Source organism: Temnothorax longispinosus, chromosome 7, assembly GCF_030848805.1.
Source record: "Temnothorax longispinosus isolate EJ_2023e chromosome 7, Tlon_JGU_v1, whole genome shotgun sequence".
NCBI lineage: Eukaryota > Metazoa > Arthropoda > Insecta > Hymenoptera > Formicidae > Temnothorax > Temnothorax longispinosus.
Genome location: NC_092364.1, coordinates 4,636,614 through 4,651,829, shown reverse-complemented (window position 1 = coordinate 4,651,829; position 15,216 = coordinate 4,636,614). Strand labels below are relative to the sequence as shown.

Sequence of the window (15,216 nt, the reverse complement as noted above, 5' to 3'; positions counted from 1 at the left end):
CATCCAAATTTGATATTTATATCGTCGAATTTACTTGGCACAGTTACATCTTATCAAATTAAATTGCTCGCTCAACAGATCTCAAACATGTGTTCAGAATATTCTGTCACAAATGTAAATTATAACCATGGGTTGAAAATAAGAGTCTAGGTATGTTTTCCTTTTACAAAATTATAAACGAATGCCGATGATTGATGCGAAAACGAAGGAATATTTAGGAACAGAAATAAAACGCAAATTGATGAAAGGTAAAGTATATTAACTTTGATTAATACTCACACACATACACACACTGTGTTATTTCTGAAATTGTATTATAGTTTAAAAAATATTAGCATATACTGGTGAATTAGAAAGTTTAGTACCCATCAACTTGGACAAGGTTTGCCTTAACGAATACGTAAAATATGTTCTTTATGAAACAGAAACTCTATATTTGGAAGAGTTACAACAGAAAGTAGAAGGACCGTCAGTATTCGAATTATTTCGGAAAACATATTTTTTTATTGTAAAAACAAAAGTATACAAACTCAAAATTGGAAAGAAGATGTGACAACTTGCTTTGATGAAGAAATTGAGGTAACTATAATTTTATTAACAATTTTTGTTGCATCAAAATAATGATTTTTGTGTTGGTTTTAGAAGTCGTCTTGTCATACAGACTTAATTTTTAATGGTAAAAATTAACTGAAGTTCCAGAATATTTAGCAACCAAATTAGAACAAACATGTGACGAATTTATAAAATTAATAATGTGGAATAAAAATTTCGAAAAAGTATTTGATAAATTGATAGAAGTACAATCTTATTCAGATATTTGGAAAATACAATTTTTAAATCGCCTATATTTTTTACCTTACATTATAACCGAGATTAAAATAAATCTGCTGTCAGATTGTTTTAAGTTCCATAACCGCAGTTTTGAAATATGGTAATTATGAGTCAGACAGTTCACATTTGGGTAATATAACACTCACTTATTACTCAGGTTCCGTTAGATGCGTTTGGGTATCAAAAATCGATACGAACCCATAGTTGATGTTGCCTCTACTTATAATGTCATGCACTCTATTTTCTACGCCAAAGTATATATATACTTTACGTATTCCATATTTAAAGATTTATACGACTGGGAAGAAAAGCATCTAATAACGACCGAAATATATATAGATGCTACAAAACAATGTTCTCTCATGAAACACGGGAAAAAATAAATTCAATTCTGCATCTAAATTGACACACATCAACATAACGTACCAAATCACCTTTCTTATTTATAAAGTAATAAGTCAATATGAACTAACATACAAGGTAATTTATTTATTGTAGAGAAAAAGAGTATAACAAACGTTGTACAATTTATCGAAAGAATGTAAAAATTGATTTCTATATCACACATATTTTGCGGGATAACTTGATTAAAATTTAAAAAGTTGTTTATTTTGCTGTGAATTACAGGTCTAAAGATTGAAAACGAGTTGGTGCGCAACAAAATATGATGACAATTCTTATTCACCAAAAATATTTAAATTTGTGAAAAAAATTAATTATCGGGACGATCGAAACGCAGCCCGCGCAGCCGTCGCCAGTTGCCGTCGATGCTTGGGGTGCGTTCCTTTTGGGCGCTCACGCGCTGTAAGCATCGCTCTATCTTCGTTTGATATTCGATGTGCAACGAAGATAGAATGATGCTTACAGCGCGTGTGAGCGCGTGAGCGCCCAAAAGGAACGCAGCCTTGGAGTCACGTGACGTGACGAGTCACGTAGTCACGTGACCTTCCCATTCGTCGCCGCCGCCGCCGCCTGCCGCCTGCGTGTATGGTGCATAACCGCTTAACCGCCATAACCTCGCAACGCATCTGCTTTCAACGAGGAAGAAAACAGGTAATTTGGAATTTCGTTTGCTGGTCGCGTCTCGCGTCGTCCGAATTTATTCCGCGCGCGTCTCTTCACGGACGTCGAGTTATTCGCTTTTGCTAAGAAAAGTTTGTCCCGCCATACGTTGAATCCAGGTTCGGGGGGAACACGTTCGGGATGACACGTTTGACATGCGATCTTGTCTTTGTGGCTCCGAAATTGTTAGATCGCGTCTGCCGCGTCGCGCCGTCGCGCCTGATATTTGTTAAACGTACGACGTTGCTAAACATTTCTTGCATATTACACGCTTGAATCAGTTTTTTATTTCTATATATATTCATTAGTTACAGGCTCGAGGGTGCTTTGCGTCGTTTTGCGATGTAATTAGGGAGTGTACACACACACACATTCGCCTTTCATTATATTTTGCTTGATTGTTACAGAGCGTTCGCAATCATGAGCCGTTTCTTCGCAACTGGCTCAGATTCTGAGTCCGATAGCGCGTCGGAGGAGGAGCAGGTGCAAAGGGCGCCTGCGACGGCTTTCACTGTGAGTATTGCAGCCGAGACAAACGTTTTCAACATACTTTTATCAATAAATTTTTCCTACCGTGTCGTCCTGTTATTAAAATAACACGAAGGATCTCTTTACAGTTCAGCGATGACGAGGAAGAAACAAAGCGGGTTGTGCGCTCCACAAAGGAAAAGAGATATGAAGAAATTGCGAATCTTATAAAACTTATTAGGAATTACAAGAAGATTAAGGACATGAGCAGCATGTTGACCAGTAAGTAGTTTTAGTTTCACAAATCTTCTGACGTTTTAAGAAATTGGAAATTAGATCTGTAAAGGTCAAGTACGAACAGTGTTAGTTAACGAATATATTTCAATTGTATCAACTTAACTGGCCACAATTTAGTATAAAATTACTACGTTTCAGTTCTTGGTTTGGGCTCTTTTCAAGTGTAAACTAAGGCTACGTTTTGATATTCACTGCAGGTATTGAAAATCTATAGTTTACGTCACGTATATTATTGATATTCAGGATTGGCAGTGAATTTTGAAACACAGCCTAAATTATCTGTAAGAATTGTTGTTGATTTAGTTTACACTTGAAAAGTGTCCAAACCAAGGGCTGAAACGTTGGGATTTTATACTAAATTGTGGCCAGTTAAGTCGATAGAATTGAAATATATTCGTCAATCATCACTGGCAAGTTACAAAATTGTTTATTTTTATTATTAGTTAACTTTCTTTAGAAACCTGTTGGTGTGATCAAGCGCTTCCATTGTAACAAGTATTTGTTCTTATAATTCTAGGTTTTGAGGACTTAATGCGAGCTTATCAGAAAGCTTTACCAGTTATCTCGAAGGAGGAGCTTGGACAAACACCGCGATTCTACGTTAGATGTTTGGTGGAGATGGAAGATTTCATCAACGAGGTGTGGGAAGACCGCGACGGACGCAAGAATATGTCCAAGAATAATTCCAAGTCGCTTTCAACGTTGCGTCAAAAATTGCGAAAATATAACAAGGACTTTGAGGAGGACATCGCCAAATTTAGGGAGAATCCCGATCAGGACGACGACGAGGAAGAAGAAAGAGGTTTGACTACCATGAGAAACACTTATTATAAACGCTTGTTTAAGTTCAAATCTTTGCAAGATGAAAAAAAATGAATTATTTCTATTTTTCAGCCGAGGAGGTTGTAGAATCTGAAGAAGAAGAAAACAGTGCCGTAGCTTTCAAGAAGGCGGGATCGGAAGCAAGTGAACCCGATGTGTCCAAGTTCAAGGTTGTCTATTAGATCGAGATTTGCAAGCACCGGAGGTTGATCAAACAAATTTTTTATAAATCTTTCCGTGCATTGTTGCATTGCAGAAGACTGCGACCGATGGCGAAGACGGCAGTGAAAGCGAGTCTGATTGGGGCAGTGATTCAGACAGTGAGAGCACAAGTAGCGATGACGAAGGCCAATATCAAAATATTCGCGAGCGTTTCATCAAGAAGTACGTTCTTTCAATCTACAAAATTGGATAAAATTATTTTCTACTTAATAAAAAATAATAAATTTAACGATATATTATGACACCATAATTTTTTTTACATAGGGCTTTAGCTCAGGAGGAGGACGAGGATAAAGCGAAGAGGAAGGAGCAACGTAAAGAACGCAAAGAAAAAGAACGAAAGAAGAAACGCGACGAAGACGATGGCGAAGGAGAGTGGGAAACCGTTAAGGGCGGCGTGGCTATTCCCTCCGAGAAGCCGAAGATGTTCGCCAAGGACGCGGAAATTAATATCGGTGCGGTGCTGAAGAAACTTTCCGAGATAATTGCAGCTCGTGGTAAAAAGCGCACGGACAGACGCGAGCAAATAGAGCTCTTGCACGAGCTACAACTGATAGCCGACGCTCATACTCTCGGCCCGGCTGTAACCGTGAAGATTAAGTTTTCCATTGTGTCTTCCATATTCGATTACAATCCAAAGGTTTCCGATGCTATGAAGCCGGAGTATTGGTCAAAGTACGTATAAAATAGATATATGTATGTAACGTAAATATATAAGCCGTCTAAAATAGAAGATTTAAAGTAAGCGAGTATCAAATAGATAAATATTTTTGTTACAGAATACTGGAGCGTATTACCGAGATGCTGGATATGTTACTGAGCAACTCGGACATGGTAATAGCGGAAACAATAACGGAAGAAATGGAGGAGTTTGAAACGACGCCATATAAAATGCATGGTTGTGTGTTGACGCTGGTGGAACGTCTCGATGAGGAATTCATAAAGTTGCTGAAGGAATGTGATCCACACAGTAATGAATACGTGGAAAGGTAATATCTTTTGAGAGAAATTGATGCGAAATATACTTACGATTATTATTTTTTATACGATAAAATATCTACTTGTCACAGATTGAAAGATGAGAAGCAGGTTGCTGCCATAATTGACAAGGTTCAAGAATATTTGGAGAGGCAAGGAACTGTGTCCGAGCTCTGCCGCGTGTATCTTCGTAAAATCGAACACATGTATTACAAATTTGATTCGAATGTTTTGAAACAAAAGGAGGTAAATCTTGCAAAGTATATATATGTGCGTATAAAATTCTCCTATTTTATTAAATTGTCAAAATAATCAAATGTGCGTTAGGGTGAACTGGGATCAGACGCAATCACATCCGTGCAAGTTATGGAAAAACTATGCAAATACGTTTATGCCCACGATAACACTGATCGGTTGAGAACTCGCGCGATTCTCTCGCACATTTATCACCACGCTCTTCACGATAACTGGTTCCAAGCTCGCGACTTGATTCTGATGTCGCATCTCCAGGAAACTATTCAACATTCTGATCCAGCCACACAGGTTTGAATGTGTATCTGCGTTTACAATTATCTCGTTAAAACGTGTATAAATAATGTATTTTATTTTTTAGATTTTATACAATCGTACGATAGCCCATCTGGGATTATGTGCGTTCCGTCATGCGAATATTAAAGATGCCCACAACTGCTTGGTCGATTTGATGGTGACGGGCAAAGTGAAGGAACTTCTGGCGCAAGGTCTGCTTCCGCAACGGCAGCACGAGCGTAGCAAGGAGCAGGAGAAGATCGAAAAGCAAAGGCAAATGCCTTTCCACATGCATATTAATCTAGAGCTTCTGGAATGTGTATATCTTGTTTCAGCAATGCTCATCGAAATTCCGTACATGGCTGGTATGTTTTCTATGTTTGATATTTTCTATATAAAATACATTTAGTGTATTTTTACGATTGCGTAGACGCATTGCATTATACGCGACAAATTATTTAATTCTAGCGCACGAGTTCGATGCGAGACGGAGAATGATTTCGAAGACATTTTACCAGCAACTGCGGTCCAGCGAACGCCAATCGTTAGTCGGACCTCCGGAATCTATGAGGGAGCACGTCGTTGCCGCTGCCAAAGCGATGCGTAACGGAAATTGGTCCGCTTGCAACAATTACATTATAAATGAAAAGATGAACGCAAAGGTATTAGCGCGAGATTTACATAGCAATTTTTTTTTTTCAAATGCAGAATACGATGTAGTAATTACGTTTTATTGAAATAGGTGTGGGATCTCTTCCATCAAGCGGATAAAGTGCGAGCTATGTTAACGCGATTGATCAAAGAAGAGGCATTGAGGACTTACCTGTTCACGTACTCGCATGTATATGATTCGATCTCGATGCCGAAGCTCGCGGACATGTTCCAGTTGAAGCGGCCCATAGTCCATTCGATTATCAGTAAAATGATCATCAACGAGGAACTTATGGTATTTTGGCAGAAATATTTTTATGTTGTTCAATGATTTACGTAATATTCTTTATAACTTATGTACTTCCTTGTTTTACAAATTTAGGCATCTTTGGACGATCCAACTGGAACTGTAGTTATGCATCGAAGCGAGCCAAGCCGCCTTCAATCATTGGCTCTGCAGTTGACGGATAAAGTCAACAACTTTGTAGATTCGAACGAACGTATCTTCGAAATGAAGCAAGGTATGTATAGATGGATGAAGTATTTTTGATAATCTTTACTTTGATATATCATCAAGATCAAGATCATTGACTCGAGTACTATCAAAATTGTATTTAATTTTAACAATTAAATAGATCAATTCTTTGCAAAATTTATAAATTAATTATATTCATTCCAAGGCAATATGTTCTATTTAAATTGTTGTTTTTGTTTTTCATGTACTTATATTTTATATTATTTTTATATTATATTATAATTTTTTCATTTTATATTATAATGCATAATTAAAATAATCTTTTAGTTCATAATAAAAATAAATACTTGCAGGTAACTTCTTCTCAAGAGGAAACCAAGGCAATTTCCGCGATCGTCAGAATTACAATCGCCAAGGACAGGATTGGGGCCGGCAGAGACGCGATCGTGATCGCGATCGTGATCGTAATCGAGAAGAGAATCGTAATTATTAAGTACATGATAATACCGATATTAAAACGGTGCAAAATAAGAAATCAGAGGTCGAAACATTGTAATCGTGTAAGCACCAATACATAAATAATACCGATGACATTATATACAAACAACAATTGTAATTTGTTGATACATTGCAGAATTATTCGTGTTTTTTCCTGCAATCGTCACAAAAAAGGTGTTATTTATAATTTATATAAAATAAATATGTATGAAATTATTTGTCTATTTATTATACGAAAAGATAACATTTTTACATTCCTGATGGATGCCACGAGATTTCATATCTTTTGTATCCTCTGGATGAGTTTGTTACCCGTTAGAATAGTATCGGATATAAGGACGAGGCGTATTCCTGTAGATTTCTCTATGAGTCGACAAGCCGTTATTTCTGCGCAAGTAATACCTCCTATCACGCAAATCACGACCATCTTTGGCGATAACGCACCCCGACGACCATTTACCACACAATTTGGTAAATTCGTCAAATCGTCAAAGCTACGAGGATCCTTCTCCTGATTCGATACGATGTTTAATATTTGCGCCTGTAATACGTTGAACGATATTACGTTAATATCCCACAATCGCTTGATTCATAATACGAAAAGAATGAAATACGAACTATTGCGGGTATATAAACGTTGTTGAACACGTAGCTAGGACAGGTACGTCCGTTCTGATCAGTCCGTTTGGAATAACTGGGTAAGATCTTCAATTTTTGCGCGTTGCTGCTCCATTCGCTGCTCCAGTTCGGCAGTTTATGTAAAATATATTCGTTTCTATACTTCAGCAAGCCGGCTGTGTGCAACTTGTAGAACAGCGGGATATGCTGATAACCGTGGGTATGGAGATGCAGCTTTTGGATATTTTGAAGCTCGCTCTGCGTGATACCGTCGGTGGTGATAGACAACAAGCACAGAAGACGCAAACATCGTAACGCATGTTCGTCTGCAAAAAAAAAGTATTTCACATTTTAATCGTAATTAAGTCATATTTTAATCCCAATTTAGTTCTGATAGCGACCGCGATTAGATATAGTTTTAATTTAATTGATTCTAGTATTTAAGAATGCACACCTATGTTTCTCTCAATATAGCTCAAACATTCCTTCCGGTCTTTGCAGTCGAGCATCAGTTTCTCGATCGTCTGCAAGACTTGAAATTCGGAGCCTAACGTGTCCGCGATGGTCTGGCACGCGGATATGTGAAATGCCAATTGCCGGGTCGTGTCTCTAGTCCTTTGCAATCTCGTCGACACATATCTCTCCATCTCGGTCAACTTCATCATCTGTACCGCCTCCTGTTCAGCTGATGTTAGGCCAGTTATTAAAAATATCGACAAGGCGAGAGGCGCGATAATTAATGATAAAAATCAATACATTTAAGTGACTTGGCCTTCCCGTGTAAAATCGGGAAGACGTCGCTGCAGGGCATATCTCTCACTTCCCCGTAGATCTGATCTTTATTCGGATCCAATCTGGTCTGCGATTTTTCCAACGTCGCCGTGCCGACGTTTACCTCTACGACTTCGTTCAACAAGCCTGCGTACGTTACGGGCGTGAGGAGAGCCGTAGCCAGATCGAAACCCCTGTCCATCACGATCAGGGCGCCGATCTCGTTTTCCAAACTAGACTGGCCCAGACTCTGTTCCATGGATTCCATCAGTTTGATCATTTGCTGGCTGTGCTTGCCGAGAAGCAGCGAGAGCTTCGGCGAGCCGATTATCAGCTGCAACGACCACAGGTTGCGCGCTAATGCTCGCAGAGGACTGGGGTCTTTGTGATAGTAGAGGTCGATAAATATTGGATTTTCCAAGGACAAAACGTTCCCGTCTAATCTTATGAATTCTGCAGATAACGTTCGCAACGTAATCAGCTCGGACAAGCCTGAATAAACGATTCAATATAATAAAGATTAAAGATTAAACAGGAACAGGTAATGACCGTCGTTGGCGCGGTAATTTGCTGACCTTCCTCTTCGACTAGATTGTATAACACAGGCGGAACGAACGGCATGACCAACAGATGATGGCACACTTCGACGTGAGGTCTGCCAATGAGAGATATTTCGGATTGTACTTGATCTAGAACCCTCTTGCACGCTATCAAGCTGTTAGACACTAAGAATATACGTTGACTACTCGACGGCTTCAGTCCTTCCTCCATTTTATAAATCTTGTCCACACCATATCGCCTAATTATAAAATGACACAGTTTAGTATGGATTGTTAATAAAAATAAAACGTAGGTGTATTTTAGAATATAAGGACATTAACTTCAATACGGTTACGCCTACGAAACTATCCAGTATCTTCATCAGTTGTTGTTCTATTATCAGATCTTTCGTTCCTGGAATGGTATCGAGTATCTTCACAAGCTTCTGCTGACTGATCTGCTGCAGCGCGGACAATTTATCATCCAAGGTGATGTCCATTTCGTTTTATTCGCAATAAACAGTGCTCCGAGAAAAGTGGTCTCTAAAGCTGATTACCTTCATGGATGTATTTCATACCTAAAAATAAGGTATTTAGTATATATAAGGTAAGGTATTTATTATTTATAACAACCCAGCGAAATCTTTTCATTTCAATTTCGCGATTTCGCTGAATTTCTCCTTACATGAAACTAATTAAGAATCAAAATTACTCCTCCTTATTAAAAGGATTTAACGCATAACGTGCGTTTTTGGTCCGCGACCCGTTCGATCGTAGAGAAATTAACAGACAATTTAAAGTCCGCGATAAGAGGAAAATCAAGAAAGATTACCACAGTCGCGTTCACGTTATCAAGGAGGCCCGCAAATTGCGGGCGTAACGTTGGCGCGCGATAAGCTGTCGGTTTGCGCGTCGAGCGAACATTTACATACGCGAAGACGCAAAGGATGCTCGGCGACGTGTCGCCACTGCCAGCACGCACGCACGTACATACGCACGCACGCGTGTGCGTCGCCACTCGCCACTTATCGCGCGAGGAGGATCGGAGCGATCCCCGCGCCCGTCGCGGCGGCGACCCTTTTTCATCTTCCGCCGCCGACTCGCCGAGCGAGACGAGAGACGAGCGCGCCGCGCACACCACCGCACATTCCGCACTCCGCACACCAACCGTGAACCGTGGCCGTGCTCCACGCGAGGAGCGAGCGTACTCGACGCCACGAGCCGTGCGAGGTTATTTAAAAATGGCGGACGCGTCGTCTTCCGACACTACCTCGGACTGCTGCAACGAGTGTTTCTCTGACATTACGTCGGAAAAGTCGGAGTATGTCGTCGTGGGACGCAAGCCGTGCCCGTCGCACCGTCGCAGCAAGCGGAACCTTCTGCAGAAGTTGCTGATAAGGGAGGTAGGGCCGTCTAAAGTCGCGCGACAATTCGAGTCGCGTCGTGAGTGACAGGCCTCGATGCACCGCGCCTCGAACTGTCAAGAACGACTCCTTGACCGCGACGAGACCGGCGAGATCTCGTAAAGAAACGCGGTCTCGTTCGTCCGCCTTGATCCATTTCACCTCGAGCGAGGTGCCGTTCGCGTTAAACCGCGGTAAAAAAAAACTCCATAGACGCGCGAGCTTCAAGCTTCCTTTTTTTTTCTTCTTTTTTTCAATATCTTGAGAGCTCTCGGCCTGGCAGCGTCCCGGAAAGTTCGTTTCACGCTCAGGGAGTCTCGTTGGAACGTTTTGAACGTAGACAGTTGCGGGACCTGTACTCAGGATGTTGCTGTAACATTGACTGCATGATTTTGCTGCTTGCAGATGAGAGGATGTCTGTCAGCGCACAATTACGCCTCGGAGGAGAGACTGTTCACAGCCGTACCTAAGTGGCGGCACTTCCATCTCCTGCACATAATCCCAAAGTCGGCGCTTGAAGCGGGGTACGCATGGATAACGTCGATTCAGTACACAGAGACTTGATGATTTAACTCATTTCTTATCACATAGCCATTTAGCAAACACTAACACAGTAGCATTATATCAATATTATAATTTCTTACTCAACAACGTAACTGTTACGTGTAACATGTATTATATTACACTTATGTTGTCCATTGGGAAATTATAATATTGACGTAATGTCACTGTTAGCTGGGGTTTGCTGGGCGTAGTTTGGTTTAGATGAGGTAAAAGAAATGAAAATTGTTGTCGCAAGCGCTTCAAGATTTCTTTATAGAAATTGAGAGAAACAAATTGGACAAGAAATGGGTTAAATGGCGAGTGTCTAACGTTAACTCGCCAACACGCAGAAACATAAATGTCAAAATAGTCCTGTTCTAGTTTAGGTAAACGGCATTGTAAAGATATTTTTGTTTTGCCAGGCACATTGTTATGGGATTGACGCAATGTGGCCAGTTCCTGCTCACGTATACGTACACGTTGGACGTCAGCAGCAACACGTCTTTGTACAAATACCTGCTGCACTGGTGGGCCTTCACGCCCAACCGTGCAGCTCGCAAAGTCGCCGAAGTTACATTGTTCGGCAATTATACAATTTATAGGGAATTAAACATAATTATATCGCAATGGCCGATGGAGCGGAATAAGCTTGTAATTCACGGCCTCTGGTACATACACTTGAATTGTCTTCCTATGAAGTCTTCAAAGTAAAATACGCGAAAGTCAGTAATATTATTTGTTCGTTACAGTACAAATTTCTTACATTTGCAACCGACTGATAAAGCGTATTTAACTATAACGACAGTGCCGTCTCTGGAAAACTGCAAAGATTGTCTGAAAGTTGCCGCATCGTACGAGGAAGAGGGTGAAGGTAATGAAATAATTTACGATATATTTTTAGGCGGAACATTTTATACAAAATATACTCGTAATAGCGTGACTGTAATAGGATTAATTAAAATTATGCACCTTGTGATAGATTTAGCCGTGAATTGGGATAGCTGTGTACGATGTAACTGTTTGCAACATGGCCTTACGGTTCACACGACTTACGAAGTAATCTCACCGTATCCGAAGTTTCGTGCCACGGTGTGCCTGAATTATTGGAATCACGTGGTGATAAACACGGGAAACTTCCTACATGTTCTCAGGGTAGATTTAAATATACCTAAATCGAAGAATCAGAGGGCGTGCGATAAACAGGATAGCGTCATGCACGATCCCGTGGTTCCGGATACGATCCCGCTGGACATGAGCGACGTCGAAGAGACGGACTACACGACGAGAGCGGAACGATACGAGAGTTCGGACGAGAAAGTGGGCACGCCGGAATGCGTCGATCGATCTCCCAAATGCGAATCCAGCTTAGAGCATGACTTTCTAGACGAGACAATTAAGTTAGACTATAAGCTAGGACGCGATTTGCCATTAAATACCTCAAGCAGTAATCAAAGCGACTATGTCTGTGATATAAATAGTAAGTCTACCGCTCCAGGCGCTTTAAACGTCGTTAAGTTGTGCGAATGCTCGGACATGGCTGAATGCAAGTGCTGGAATAGCAGCGGCGGCAGCCCCGTATCGCGGCCGGCCGTCGTCGAGCAGACGGCCATCTCGGTACGGGACAAGATCCTGCAGGATTTCTGCGAGGACACGTCGCAAGAGCTCAATATCGGCAGCGATCTCATCACGCTGGTGAAACATCCGTCGTGCTCGCCGCGCTCGACGCCGCAGAGATTGCCCGCTGATCTCAAGGCGATGACGTGGTCGTCGCCGATACTCACCCCGCCGTCGGACATCCTGCGCACACGCAATTCGGAATCTAGTCACAGAATCCAGGTTCAGCGTAATAGCGGTAGCAGCCAGCAACGTCCGAGCTCGCCGCAACCCGGTGCCTCGCAACAGGACAACTCCGTGGCTTCCATAAATTCGCCGTTGCAGTCCGTGTCGATCAGTCCCTCGTCCTCGTATTCATCTCGCTTGATGTCGCCGCCCATCGCTCGATCGTTTCGCTATCCGAGCTCGCGCAAGAGATCGAATCTACACTCACCCCCTCCCGTCCCGGCCCAGTCGACGAGGACAACGAGAGCGACGCACAAGCTCACCCTCGAGGCGGAGAAGGCGTACGAATTCACGGACGAGGCGCAGGAGACGACCTGCGAGAAGCTCAGCTCGTTCAGGAAGCGCCGACTCGCCGACAAGAAGTACGAGTTTTGCGACGAGACGGAGGACGCGGAGAACATAGTTCCTTTCAAGCACATACGCGATCAGTTCAGGCATCGCGGTACCTGCTCCATACACCAGATTCCCTCCTCGCCGGCAATGTCGCCGGTTCTGCCGAACGGCCGAAGGCATTGGGTCGACTCGGATCAAAGCGAACCGGACGAATTGAATCTAGTTGCTCAAGATATTAGCGTAGCCAGCGACTTGAGTACCGAATCAGGTATGATCTTACGATTGTTATCGAAGCGGAACGAGAGTTTGAATAAAGTGATATACAAACCTTATACGTTTTTCCAGCTGAGAAAAGTGTACTACGACCGTTGAATCAGAATCAGCTGTCTAACGGGAGCGTGCATAGAGACCGTGTCGGCAAGTGTTGCCCGAATTTCTCGCCGTTGGTTCCTAGAAATAACTTGCAGTACCCTTTGATAAAGTGCACAGCGCGTTTTAAACGGAGCTACATAGAGCTTGACGATGAAATGATATCAGTTATAACAGATGTGGAAGGTATGTATATATACATTCAAATTTACATGGATTTTACTTTTGAATATTATTGTCATGTTTTAATTGTAATTAGTATTATATTGAGACAATGTTTGCAGATGAAGAGACAGGGGGCTATGTAAGTTACCAGTATGTACTTCCGATGCACGTGCATGGCTCCGGATATGTCCAAATGCACATGATCAGCAATAGTAAAGCGGAAAAACTGGTAGTTATTCTTCTAAAACATTTAAACTATCGCAATGTGACTTTTTGCGAAGCGTATCTCTAGATAATTTAAGATTTAATCGGTGAAAGAGTAAGATGTTAACGTATCTCTAATATAATGAAAATATTTTCAGATAGTGCCATGTGTTTCTATAACACAATTGAGTTTCGATATCGAGACCTTTTCTCACCACATAGCAGATTGGATCTGCTCGAGATTCAAGAAAAAGTATTGGCACTGCAGCGACTACGATATCGAAATAATCGACGTGTGCGCGCTTAGCGGCGACATTATATGTTTGCACATAATGAAAATCCAAGCAAGTGAGTTGTGTAGCCAAACGCAATGGTAAGCACATATGTCATCGTATGAATTACATTCTTAGTCGTTGATTATTTCTTTGCACTAACTGTCGCACGTTACGTTTTAAAGTTACCACTTAAACAATATACAGTTTCGATAAATTAATACGATGCATCCAGTTCGCAAGAGAGGAAGCAATACGAGGTCGGATGTAAGTTCACGTGGAACATCGACACGAGCCAATACAGGATAACGGACGTGTTACCAATGGAAGAGGTAAAGCCGGAATCCTGGAAGCTGACCATCACAAACATACCGAATTTTCGTAGCCAATTGTGGAATCCGACCCGTCGCTTGGCCACACAGTTGCGAGAAAGGATTCAACAACCGTACGCACACACAGTACGCTTTCTTCATAATGAGATGAGCCTGGCAGGTCAGTATCTCCCAAATTTACTGAATTATTAAGACAATCACATACATAAAGTCCGTTGCAGGCGAGTCTTTAACCAAGCTCACCGATCTGGACAATCTAGTGCAGTTCTACATAACGCCGATGGAGTGTTACGTAGAACGTAACGACGCCTTAATGGAGTGAGGAAGACCGCAGGAATCATCGCATTTAATTGCAAACAATAATTTATTTATTGATACAAACTCCGCCATGTTTGCTAACTCGCCGAGTCGCGGCGCATAAATGTATAGAAATGTACTCCGCATTGTTAACAATACTGTTAGCAGCAAAGAGTATCTTCCCTTTCGAGCATAAATAACGGATACGCAGAGGAATGTATAAGCCATATAGGACTCTCGTTCCGTCTTTTTTTTTTTTTTTTCTTTGCCACAATACTAAGCGGAATCGTCTCTGTGCGGTGCGATTTGTTCATAACTTAGAGGCATAGATTAAAGGTACTAATTAACGATACAACGAAGCTCTCGCAAGCGTTTTGCTCCGATTTGTAAAATTTACCAGTGCTGTATACTATACATTGACGCTATCTACGCTATCATGGTAACTACTGTACTTTGGTAACTAGTAGATATAGATGACTAAACTGATTGTCAATAAATGTATCGTAACGTGATTCAAAGTAAGAAAGAGAGAGGGAGAGAGAGTGAAGGGAATACCGACAACTGCCTCGATATACTTTGGTCCCAAAAATTAATCGATGATCTAAACCTCTAAAGAAAGAACGTCGGAAAATTTTTTCTTGTACATAATATACACGAAACTTGTCCTACATGCATGTAGGATCAAATGCGTTATACTTA

The 15,216-nt window shown here is 41.4% G+C and overlaps 3 protein-coding genes across 5 annotated transcripts; 2 read left to right on the top strand and 1 right to left on the bottom strand.

Annotated features, from left to right (window-relative positions):
* The first annotated feature begins 1,728 nt into the window (after positions 1 to 1,728).
* Positions 1,729 to 7,048, top strand: Eif3c (eukaryotic translation initiation factor 3 subunit C). Its single transcript, XM_071784542.1, has 15 exons — positions 1,729 to 1,884; positions 2,301 to 2,406; positions 2,511 to 2,643; positions 3,176 to 3,460; positions 3,553 to 3,650; positions 3,737 to 3,864; positions 3,967 to 4,377; positions 4,482 to 4,691; positions 4,773 to 4,926; positions 5,008 to 5,223; positions 5,294 to 5,573; positions 5,677 to 5,870; positions 5,951 to 6,154; positions 6,242 to 6,380; positions 6,688 to 7,048. Exons 2-15 carry the CDS (start codon positions 2,314 to 2,316, stop codon positions 6,825 to 6,827), a joined length of 2,685 nt encoding a protein of 894 aa, XP_071640643.1. The 5' UTR covers positions 1,729 to 1,884; positions 2,301 to 2,313; the 3' UTR covers positions 6,828 to 7,048.
* On the bottom strand, positions 7,039 to 9,848 carry Vps33b (vacuolar protein sorting 33B). The gene is made up of 7 exons (XM_071784543.1): positions 9,593 to 9,848; positions 9,103 to 9,338; positions 8,797 to 9,020; positions 8,207 to 8,713; positions 7,905 to 8,135; positions 7,451 to 7,776; positions 7,039 to 7,373 (listed from the first exon to the last, which is right to left on the bottom strand). Exons 2-7 carry the CDS (start codon positions 9,258 to 9,260, stop codon positions 7,110 to 7,112), a joined length of 1,710 nt encoding a protein of 569 aa, XP_071640644.1. The 5' UTR covers positions 9,261 to 9,338; positions 9,593 to 9,848; the 3' UTR covers positions 7,039 to 7,109.
* Positions 9,849 to 9,958: 110 nt separating this feature from the next.
* LOC139816797 (uncharacterized) lies at positions 9,959 to 14,787 on the top strand. Of its 3 annotated transcripts, XM_071784531.1 has the most exons (10): positions 9,959 to 10,163; positions 10,569 to 10,687; positions 11,129 to 11,374; positions 11,456 to 11,577; positions 11,686 to 13,146; positions 13,224 to 13,433; positions 13,532 to 13,641; positions 13,775 to 13,989; positions 14,124 to 14,380; positions 14,442 to 14,787. In XM_071784531.1, the coding sequence occupies exons 1-10, from the start codon at positions 10,002 to 10,004 to the stop codon at positions 14,540 to 14,542; spliced, it is 3,003 nt and encodes a 1,000-aa protein (XP_071640632.1). In that variant the 5' UTR covers positions 9,959 to 10,001; the 3' UTR covers positions 14,543 to 14,787. The 3 variants fall into 3 exon arrangements, with proteins under 3 accessions (XP_071640632.1, XP_071640634.1, XP_071640633.1); XM_071784533.1 differs by lacking the exon at positions 14,442 to 14,787 and having other exon boundaries at positions 13,775 to 13,964; positions 14,124 to 14,342; XM_071784532.1 differs by lacking the exon at positions 14,442 to 14,787 and having other exon boundaries at positions 14,096 to 14,305.
* The last annotated feature ends 429 nt before the right edge of the window (positions 14,788 to 15,216 follow it).

What these genes read in the sequence shown, in the direction of transcription:
- Eif3c (XM_071784542.1), top strand. Translation starts at nt 2,314, where the DNA reads ATGAGCCGTTTCTTCGCAACTGGCTCAGATTCTGAGTCCGATAGCGCG. An exon ending in AGTAATGAATACGTGGAAAG is followed by an intron (nt 4,692 to 4,772) that starts GTAATATCTTTT and finishes TACTTGTCACAG; the next exon opens with ATTGAAAGATGAGAAGCAGG. An exon ending in ATTCTGATCCAGCCACACAG is followed by an intron (nt 5,224 to 5,293) that starts GTTTGAATGTGT and finishes TTTATTTTTTAG; the next exon opens with ATTTTATACAATCGTACGAT.
- Vps33b (XM_071784543.1), bottom strand. Translation starts at nt 9,260, where the DNA reads ATGGACATCACCTTGGATGATAAATTGTCCGCGCTGCAGCAGATCAGT. An exon ending in GTAGGCGTAACCGTATTGAA is followed by an intron (nt 9,021 to 9,102) that starts GTTAATGTCCTT and finishes TTTTATAATTAG; the next exon opens with GCGATATGGTGTGGACAAGA. An exon ending in GAAGGCCAAGTCACTTAAAT is followed by an intron (nt 8,136 to 8,206) that starts GTATTGATTTTT and finishes GCCTAACATCAG; the next exon opens with CTGAACAGGAGGCGGTACAG.
- LOC139816797 (XM_071784531.1), top strand. Translation starts at nt 10,002, where the DNA reads ATGGCGGACGCGTCGTCTTCCGACACTACCTCGGACTGCTGCAACGAG. An exon ending in CGACTTGAGTACCGAATCAG is followed by an intron (nt 13,147 to 13,223) that starts GTATGATCTTAC and finishes ACGTTTTTCCAG; the next exon opens with CTGAGAAAAGTGTACTACGA. An exon ending in ATAGTAAAGCGGAAAAACTG is followed by an intron (nt 13,642 to 13,774) that starts GTAGTTATTCTT and finishes AAATATTTTCAG; the next exon opens with ATAGTGCCATGTGTTTCTAT.